Genomic DNA, 10157 nt, shown 5'->3' with positions numbered 1-10157 from the left:
AATAGTTGATGAAATGAGATACGGTGGATGTGTTTGAGTACCTTTGTACAACTCGTCCCTCCAGGAATTACCGCAGATGATTGGCAGGTACAGCCAAAGTACTGACCCAGCATGATTGCTCACAAATTGCTGCAATGTTGTTGTAAATCACAAATGATGTCATAGCAAATTATTCAATAACTGTTGGCTCGTTTTGCACTTTGCAAGACCTTTGGCGTTACATAAATCTTGGCTGTGATCCTCTCTGGTTTCACTGTAGCTGCTTAAAGACTTTTCTAAAGAGGATTCTCTCTAACTTGAAAAACAGCTGATGAGCTGGCACGCAGGAGGCCCTGAACATTTTGTCACACGTTTAGAGTAGATGGTTCACAGTTTCACAGCTTCAACTTTGGGCTTTCTTTAATGGGAAAAATTCCGAATCAAATGAAAAGAACATCAGCGTCAACTCTGCCATCAGGAACATGTACAAGCAGTCCCAATCGGAACTATGACAGCAATTTTAAGTTCATCTCAAAAAGTTCCCATCAGTGCCAGTCATTCGCTGCGTGGGTCCGTGTGAGCCTCATGCAGCTCAGACCCCAGGACAGAGATCACTGGTGGGACCCTCTGCTAATGCCATTAACGGCTTCAGGACAACAGCCAGCACTTTAAAGTTGATACAGTGGGGCAGAGAGGTGCTCGCATGTCGGGAAATGTTTTGGACGCTTTTGACTCTTCAAAGACACACAGGAGGCACTCAGTGATCGGCCAAACATAACTCAACATCACGTGAGGTAATGGTCGCGACTGGTGCCTCGCTGCTTTTGCAACAGGTTTAATACTCAGTAGATTCCCAAAACAACAAGACATAAATCTTAAAGGTCTGTGTGTCAGAATAGAGATTGATGGCAGTCACAGTGACAAATTGGTCAGACTTTTGATTCACTACTAACTCAAAACATGTCAGTTTTCCTTCCTTCATGTTTATTTCTGCTTTATGGAATTAAATACAACTTCAGTGTAGGCATTAATGGGTCTAATGCTAAAGTACAACTCAGTAACTTCGCTTTCAACACATGAAAACTGTGTGAAATACTAAAAACAGTGAAATTCATGATGTGACATCGTCTAATTGACCCATATTATAATCATCACAGGTTAGAAATGATTGTGACTAGCCTTTTTTCTGCAGTGCAGCAGAGCAGTGCACTCTGCAGATACAGTCACTGAGAACTGGCTTGCAAGGAGGGAAAAATTGCAAAATAGGGCCATCAAGAGAATCAAAAACATCTGGAGATAACTGTGACAAGGACAGAATATGTGTTAATAGTTGGATATTCTGAGTATTTAGGAGTAATTTTAAAAGATGTTATGCATCCTCGATCTCTGAGTCTTTTAAGTGACTGCCGATTTAAGCAGGTGAACTATGAAATCTGACAAAATGACTTACTACTTTTAAAAAAAACACAAGTAAACCGATTATCTCATCGGTGTCCAAGTAAGATAGTCTAATATTTTTACAGTTATTATGGGTTTTTTTTGCTGTACAACCTAAATTTAATCATGTACCTTACTTGGTAATTCTGAGGTAATCAGATTCCTGTTGGACCTTCAGTATGTATCATGAACAATAAAAGGTACACGTCTTAAATAATACTCCAACAACTTCTTCCATGTAAGAAGCATAAAATGCATCTGGCTAAAATCCTCTTTGCCTTGGTGTCAGATTAGAAGATGAGGATAGTCTTGATAGATAATGTGTATAATTGACAGTATTCTTTATTGCAGAAATGTAAACCAGTTTGTTTCCTGTGTGTCTCCTTCTGCTCCTCAGATGTTTGTGTCAGTGATCAGTGTGTAACCAAATCAACAGCACATCCAACAGAAGTCAATGCCTGGGGCTGTTTGTAATGAAAAATGAAAATAAATCTAAATCTGTGATCATATTGGGTTTTGGTGGGAACGTAAAGTGACGTTCCCGCCACTCTCATCCACCTCTGGATACTTGCGGTTATGATGTTCATGTGTTGTCACGTTTAGTTACATAAACGGTACCTAATTGGTACTTCGGTGGAATTAAAGCAGAGATTACAGTGTCTTCTTCCTGTCCGAGGGATAATTAACTCCCTGGTGTCTGATTCACGCAGCAGACTCTGCTGCTCCGGAGAGCTGTAACCAGAGTTCCGCTCAAGAGGTCGCGCAAGGACTTCAGAGGGAGTCCAGCCTGTGCGTCAGTGTGCGTGCGTGCGTGCGTGCGTGTGCGTGTCTGTGTGTGCGTGTCTGTGTTTCATTCAATGAAACGCAACACCCTGCTCCTCTCTCTCTCTCTCTCTCTCTCTCTCTCTGTCTGTCTGAAGCCTCTCAAACAGGTTGATTATATTTAAAAGCTTGACCCGGGAGAGAAACCCAAACAACTGTCTGTTCTAATATTAGCAGTGCGGCTGCGGACTACTATGAATTCTATTATTGTCTGGGCTCGGATACGTTACAAAAGGCAACTCTCATCAAAAGATTTACACTTTTGTCTGCAGTTGGTGGAAAAAATATCAGTTACCAGACAAGTAGTGCCCTTAATTTGAAGGAGCGGTGGTATGTCCGGATAGGTATCCTAGTCGTGGGCCTGTTTGATTATACAGTAATAAAAGACTTTGATACATGAGTGACCTTCATTATTATAATCAATATTATTATTATCAATATTGTTATTATTATTGTTATTATTATTATTATTATTGATATTATTATCATTCTTATCAATATTAATCAAAAGCCATGCGTAAAACCCATGCTGCCCACTTTAAAATATCACATGATCAGAAATCAAAAAAATGAAAAAAAAGACACATAAATATTAATATTCTCCATCAAAAAACAAATTCATATCAACTGACACATTTCTATCTGATCTGCTTTTGTCCGCTTCTGTGTCGCCGCAAAGCCGCTTTATTCTGAAAGTCTGGCGTTCTGTCGCAAATTCACACATATTTCCACGTTCTTTGATTATTGTGGCGAGAGAGAGTTGTTTGTAACGATGTCACCTGATTGGGATTGAAAGAACTTTGGTAAGAAGAAAAAAAAAAAATCTCTCCACCCCCACAGAAAAGGAGACCGCCCACCAGAGACAGTCAACCCCAGACCCCTTATAGATTTAAAAAGAGAGGCTGCATTCTCAGACTGACACTTATTCAACACTGCCACCGTAAGCAGATTACTTTTGCGCTGCCTGTGTCAAATACGTAGTTCACTTTGCCTCTCCATCATGTTTAGGATGCTGAAACACCACCTCCACCCGGGCATTTTTCTCTTCTTCATATGGCTTTGTCACCTCATGGAACATCAAAAAGTTCAAGGTAAGCTTCTCTTCATCAGTTCTCCTGTAATTCTCTCCGTTTCTGGAAGAAAAGAAAAGAAAAACTTCGACTTGCTGTCAGCCTTCAGAAACGCGCCCGCGGTGCCGAACACTTGCTTTGCAACCGAGAAACTTTTTCAAACTCAAGTTTCCTGTCTTGTTTTTTCCTCCCGCTGATAAAAAAAGGAAGAAAAAAAGTGTCTCCGCATCAGACGGTGCGTAAAGCGTCCATAAAACAGGTGCCATATGGGACACTTCAAAGTGAGACTATACGGTTAAGTTTTGCAGCCCTCGCCAGGCGCACACACTTAAGCCGCCACGCTGTGTTTGTTGGTGGCAGCCTGAGCTCTCCATAATACCTGAGCATATTCTAAGACTTTTGTATGAGCGTGTGTGTGCGTGCGTCGCGCGTTTTCAAAACTTCAGAATGTCCTCTTTGAGTTTATGGGCGTGTTATTTATATATTTCCCGAGCGGAGCCATCAGCTTTGTGCGCAAAAATGCTTCTTCTTCTTCTTTTTTTTTTTTTTTTTTTTTTTTTTTTTTTTTAGTTATGTCAGAAAAAAAAAGAAAAAAAAAGGTGACTTTGTGCACCTAGCATTTTTTTTGTTTTGTTTGGGAGCTTACAGTGCAAAATATAAACCTGTCTTCAATTGAAGAAAAACACAGCAGTCCATGAACACTTCATGTCATGTGTGTCTGAGTCGGTGCAGACATCCTTCTGCTGTCTGGATCAAAAGCTGTTTCTGTGGATTACTCTTCTGCGTTTGAAATAAACTTTACTCCGGGTTGTTAATAAGCAGGACATTGTCTGCTGGGTACATGTCTGGGATATTGTTCTGTGGCGTTGGAGACGGCGGTGTGCTCAGCTAACGACCGTGGTTTCTTCTGAAGGAGATTGGCTGCTATTTAACGCTGTCTAGACGCTCCACTTTCTGTCCAGTGATAACAAGGAGGCTCTAGGAATAAAGAACACCCCCCCTCCCTTCAAAGATTCTTCTTACTTTTTGAGTTTGTGGCCGCATTGTAAGGGCTGTCAGTCACAGATGGGGATAGGCAAGTGGTAACAGTCTCGCAAAAAAAAAAAAAAAAGAAAAAGAAAGAAAAAAAAGACAAAATACAGCCGGGAGGGCGAAAGGGAGGGAGGGAGAGTCTCGGATAATACAGGCTGCGTGTGTGTGTAGTGAGTCTGGGTCAGCGGATTCAGACGTTCAGCTTGCGACACTCGAGCTTTTTGTGTTTGTCTGTTTACAGCTGGGAACTGCTGGTTGCAGCAGGGGAAGAACGGGAGGTGCCAGGTGCTCTACATGCCCGGGATGAGCAGGGAGGAGTGCTGTCGGAGTGGAAGGCTGGGGACGTCCTGGACCGAGGAGGACGTCCCCAACAGCACGCTCTTTAGGTGGATGATCTTCAATGGCGGAGCCCCCAATTGCATACCTTGCAAAGGTGGAGGTGCACTCATTTCCCTTCGTTTTTCTCACAATACACATACACCGCAGTCATTTCGTTTAATAAATCCGACTGATGACCTGATTTACGCACAACAACGTGCGTAAGCGACCGCTGTAATGTGTGCTTTATGCGCAATTTGCATTTTTATAAGTAATTCTACGCACAAGGCCAGCATCACATAACACTAACTCCTTTGTTTTTTAATCGTAGAAACCTGCGACAATGTTGACTGTGGGCCTGGGAAGAGGTGCAAGATGAACAGAAGAAGTAAGCCGCGCTGCGTGTGCGCACCAGACTGCTCCAACATCACCTGGAAGGGACCGGTGTGCGGCTCGGACGGAAAGACGTACAAAGACGAATGCGCCCTGCTGAAAGCAAAATGCAAAGGCCACCCCGACCTGGACGTGCAGTACCAGGGGAAGTGCAAGAGTAAGTACATATTATTTCAAATCTGCCCCCTGCCAGTGAGATTCCACATTTCTCAAAGCTGCATGTGCCAAGAATCCAGCGCTCCTGTTTTTCTGCTTCTTCCTCTTCTCACATTTCGTGTCGTTTTTCACCAAATCTTCCACTGTCTTTGTCTCGACAGAAACGTGCCGTGACGTCTTGTGCCCCGGCAGCTCCACATGCGTCGTGGACCAGACAAACAACGCATATTGTGTGACGTGTAATCGGATTTGCCCCGAGGTGACGTCGCCTGAGCAGTACCTGTGTGGAAACGACGGGATCATCTATGCCAGCGCGTGTCACCTGAGAAGAGCTACCTGTCTCCTCGGCAGATCCATTGGAGTGGCATACGAGGGAAAATGCATCAGTAAGTCTGCAACGAGAGACGTGAGAGTGTGAGGCTCGACTCTGCGAGAGCGCCTCCAGCTACTCGCTCTGAATATTGTTTGAGTGCAGTTTCTTCCTGGCCAGCTCTGCAGCTATTCACTCTTCATTTTTGCCAACATTCCACTGAGGAAGGGGTCTTAGCGAGAGGGAGTGTTTGGTAGTTGCTTGTGTTTGCTCAAGAAATGATAGACATCTTATTATTTCCTGATGTTGGCAGCACTATCCCATATGGGAAAAGGGGAAGGGGAGGGGGAGGGAAACAGGGGAGTGCTGGGGGCCATGAAGACATGCTTCAAGTTAATATTTGAGTCAGATGGATTCTTATCCAGAAAGCAGTCCATCTAAGTCATGTAGCCTTAAAAATGCTAATTAAAACATGACTTTTTGTTCCCCTGCCACAAGGCCCAACACCATAAAACAGGATTTAGTTTTTTATTCTGAGCTTAGTTCTCCCAAAAACTCAGCAGCCATCTGATCCTGCTTGAAAAGGATTCATGATAATCCATCTAATCAAAGATTTCCCCTGTGCTCACTCCTTCCCCTCTGCTTCTAGAGGCCAAGTCGTGTGAGGACATCCAGTGCAGCGCGGGGAAAAAGTGTCTGTGGGATGCTCGGATGAGCCGGGGTCGCTGCTCGCTGTGCGATGAGACCTGTCCAGAGAGCAGGACGGACGAGGCGGTGTGCGCCAGCGACAACACCACATATCCCAGCGAATGTGCCATGAAGCAAGCTGCTTGTTCAATGGGGGTGCTGCTGGAGGTCAAGCACTCGGGATCTTGCAACTGTAAGTAAACAACAAAACCAAAAAAAAAAAAAAAAAAACAACAAAAAAAACAAACAAAATGGGAAAATGAAACACCCTCCTCCCTCTCCAAGCAAAAGACAATATTCCATGTTGCTTCCCCTGAAAGTGCCCCCCCAACCCATCCCACATCCTAACTTTCCCCAAACTCCTACCCCAGCCACACCACCAAGCACAGCTTAAGCAAGCAGAAAAAGGACTTTGGAATAGAAGAACTTGCATGACGTTGTCTTTGTCGCTGGCTTTTGTTCTTGTGTTTTTGTTTTGTTTTGTTTTGTTTTTTTTTCTTTTTTCCTATTCTTCTGCAAAAACAAAATAACAGAAAGAGGTGGACAAAAGCTACAGATCTATCTCAACAGACTCAGTCTAAGAGTCTGTGAGAAGCTAACTCCATTAAACTAATAACAAAAAAAGAGTCATTTTGTTTGCAGTGGAACAATCCTGATATTTAAAAAGTCCAGTTACGCTCATGGTCATCATGCTCGTGACCTACGGGGGGCAGGTTGCCTTAAATCTCATGAACTTTTTTGTTTTGTTTTATCTTTTAATGACAGTGGTCATATCTTTACAGCTTGTAAATTCCATGGTCACATTGCTAATTTTCAAGTTAATGGTATATTTGTGTTTTTGTATTATTTTTTTTCTTTTCGTTGCTTTTGGCTGTAATCAATCAATTCGAGAAAAAAAAAATGCACTGCCTCTTGTGACATATACCACACTGCCAACATGTCAATAAGAACAGAACACTCATATGATGTGCATAAGGTGATTGTAACATTGGTGCCATGTTAGCGATAACGACGACGGGTGTTGACGTCGATGTTCACGTCGACCAGTTTATCCGTAGAGCCATTCGTGCACCATCCAATCTGTCAAATCCGAAAAATAGCCTCAAGGAAGTCTCGTATTAACATTCCAAGAAAGAGTGTCTCCTTGTTAGTTTCTCCCTCCTGACCGAGTACCTTAATGTGATGTGCCTAAGGTATGCGACGGAATCCAAGGGACCAACTTTATGATCACCTCATGAGCTGAATAGAAAGGTACCACTTCACACAGGAGCTTGTAGAAACCGCGCTGTCTCATCTCTTCACTAGGGAAAAAAAAAAAAAGTTCATCAGCTTACCTTTACTGTCCGTGCTGTTTCCAGTGAATGTGTTGTCTACCAGAATATGTATCAGTAATTACAAATCCATTTGGATTGATGAGGGACTGCCTGTTTTTTTTTTTTTTTTTTTTTTTTTTTTGTGTATTGTCACTCCTGCTCTTGCTTCTGTGCTCTTTTTTTCTTCCTCTTTTTTTTTTTTTTTGTCCGATGTAAATCTCACCTGTAAAAAGAAAAGAAAAAATACCTCAAAACTGTGTTGATGATCTCTGACCTGCTTGCTGAGGCCGAGCTGTGACACAGGGTCCTCCCTCCCTCCCTGTACGTTTGAGCCAGAAACTAAAACAATAGTAACTGGAGCAAGGAAAAAAATCCAAGAGCACAGAAACACTTTTCTGTGTTATGTGCGTCTGCTTTCAGGAAAAAAAGAGACCCTCCACCCACCCGAATCCACCCTGTGACCCCCTTTCAACCTCCCAACCTTCCCTTTTTTCCATCATCCCACTTTTTTCTCTTGTTGCAGCCTTGACTTGCTAGATTATGTAAGTTGCATAATTGAGGATGCCACAGTAATTGTTACACACAGACCCTTCCTCACACACACACACACACACACACACACACACACACACACACACACACACACACACACAAACATTAACATGTACACACACGAAAAAAAAAGAAACAAAAGGGAGGCTGTGTGCCAGTGGCTTTTTTTTCTGAGAACATTCAGTGATATTCTGCGCTGTTGTGGTCCACATTCATACAACAGCTACCGTATATTCTCCCACATAGCCATTACAGAAGACCAGGAGGAGGATGAGGAAGATGAGGACACAGACTACATGCCCTATGTCCATATATCTTCTATACTGGATGGATAGGTCCCCGTCACTAGGGGAACAGTTCTAGGGCAAGGAATCATGTCCATACTGTACATTATGTGTATGCTTATTTATTTTTTAAAGAAAAAGGAAGTATACATATAGTTCAGTCTGCTAGATGTTTATTTATACTTTTTTTGTGTTTTATAATTTATACATTTACAATGTCAGGCTTACTATCTACCATGATATATATTGTGTTACCACTCATTTCTCCCCTTTTTGTTGTTGTTGTCCCTTTTACTTTCTTTTTTTTATCATGAAGAAATATATTTGTCCAAAGAGAAGCAGTGTTATTTATTTGTCATGTTACCGTGTAAGTATAAGTCCTCTACAAGCTGTAAATTGCATTCCCTGAGCTGTAAAAATCTGCTTGTTTCTGTCAAATCTCTATCACAGATGTTTATGTCACACATACGTAAATGCATGTTTAGGCTGTGTGTTTATTTATTGGGAATATATCAATCATTTTATGTACAGAAGTGTTTCTGGTTTGTTTACAACTCATAATAACTGACCAAAGGGATTCTCTCAATGGTATTTGCAAAAGAGCATTGTAAAGGTGGCAACACAGCAGTGATGAAATGGAAGAGAAAAAAAAAGAGCCATTTGTTTTTTCTTTTCTTCTTTTTTATTTTTTTGGTCACTAGCCCTTTAGATTTGATTCCACATGGAGACCACAACTCTAGACATCATTCGATAGCATTTATTTTATGATATTTCTCACCACTTTAGAGCAGAGGTAAGTTTTGGACGATACTTGATTATTTTCTTGGAAACAATGTGCCATTTATTAACATTTGTGTGCTGTCTTCTTGCCAATGTGCTCCATATTGCTCTCGCAGAGCTAAAATAGGACTAACGTATAGCAGTACTCTACACTATATCAGACTTCATCACTTCGTTTCTTTTTTTTTCTTTTTTTTCAGAATACATTTTTATTTTAAAGCGTCACAAGAGAAATACAAAATTCTGTTATGAATATATAGTTTTGTATTTTTTATGTAAATGTCATATGTACATACAAAGTTTGATGGTATTTGTACAGATATGAAGAGTGAAACAATAAAAGTTTTTTTCCTTATACTTCTTCTGACTCTGCTGTTTTATTGATTTGTAATTAAAACGTAGCCAGACATATTCAGTGTCAATGCATGTGTTTAATTCAAAGGAGAAGTCAGACCTTAATCTTATTTTTAGACCTACATACAGTTAAGGGTTGGGCAATGTGATGATAGGTCGTCCACTGTGAGATGAGATACATTTATCTACCGTCAGACATTTTACAAATCTATTTTAACTGTGGAATCAATCCTTTTATACCATAGGGGGGATTTCGCTAAATTGGTGATTGCATTGCACCATTTGTATGGTTTGGTGATTATATCCATAAACAGTTTATGAACTGATTTGCCAGAAACTTTACTATGATGATACAGAATTAGATATGCACTGACAAAAAGACAACTCTGATACAGTGTTCTTTTAAAAAAAAACTGATTCAATACAGAAACAAACTCGCATGTACTGTTACGTGTTAATAATATTCTCCAGCAAGACAGTCACTCTATAAACTAAATTAAAAAAAAAAGGTATTTAAAAAAAGACAGAAACCTGTCGCTACGTTAGACGGATTATTCCTTTACATTGATTGGTCAATATCAGAAAGCTCGTTTTCACTTAAGTAAACCAAAGTTAAGCCGAACTTGATTACGATAGCTGCGTGGTACACTTTATACTGATAATTCTATCA

The 10157-nt window shown here is 41.1% G+C and overlaps 1 protein-coding gene across 3 annotated transcripts; it reads left to right on the top strand.

The window, feature by feature from the left end:
* The first annotated feature begins 3112 nt into the window (after positions 1 to 3112).
* Positions 3113 to 9481, top strand: fsta (follistatin a). 3 transcript variants are annotated; one of them, XM_030416715.1, is made up of 6 exons: positions 3113 to 3329; positions 4582 to 4779; positions 4990 to 5208; positions 5369 to 5593; positions 6167 to 6397; positions 8316 to 9481. In XM_030416715.1, the coding sequence occupies exons 1-6, from the start codon at positions 3239 to 3241 to the stop codon at positions 8402 to 8404; spliced, it is 1053 nt and encodes a 350-aa protein (XP_030272575.1). In that variant the 5' UTR covers positions 3113 to 3238; the 3' UTR covers positions 8405 to 9481. The 3 variants fall into 3 exon arrangements, with proteins under 3 accessions (XP_030272575.1, XP_030272577.1, XP_030272576.1); XM_030416716.1 differs by having other exon boundaries at positions 3114 to 3329; positions 4582 to 4773; XM_030416717.1 differs by lacking the exon at positions 8316 to 9481 and having other exon boundaries at positions 6167 to 6405.
* The last annotated feature ends 676 nt before the right edge of the window (positions 9482 to 10157 follow it).

This window comes from Sparus aurata, chromosome 5 (genome assembly GCF_900880675.1).
Source record: "Sparus aurata chromosome 5, fSpaAur1.1, whole genome shotgun sequence".
Classification (NCBI taxonomy): Eukaryota; Metazoa; Chordata; class Actinopteri; order Spariformes; family Sparidae; genus Sparus; species Sparus aurata.
Note: the sequence above shows the minus strand (reverse complement) of the source record. Positions and strands in the feature narration are given on the sequence as shown.

What these genes read in the sequence shown, in the direction of transcription:
- fsta (XM_030416715.1), top strand. Translation starts at nt 3,239, where the DNA reads ATGTTTAGGATGCTGAAACACCACCTCCACCCGGGCATTTTTCTCTTC. An exon ending in GTACCAGGGGAAGTGCAAGA is followed by an intron (nt 5,209 to 5,368) that starts GTAAGTACATAT and finishes TTGTCTCGACAG; the next exon opens with AAACGTGCCGTGACGTCTTG. An exon ending in GCACTCGGGATCTTGCAACT is followed by an intron (nt 6,398 to 8,315) that starts GTAAGTAAACAA and finishes TCTCCCACATAG; the next exon opens with CCATTACAGAAGACCAGGAG.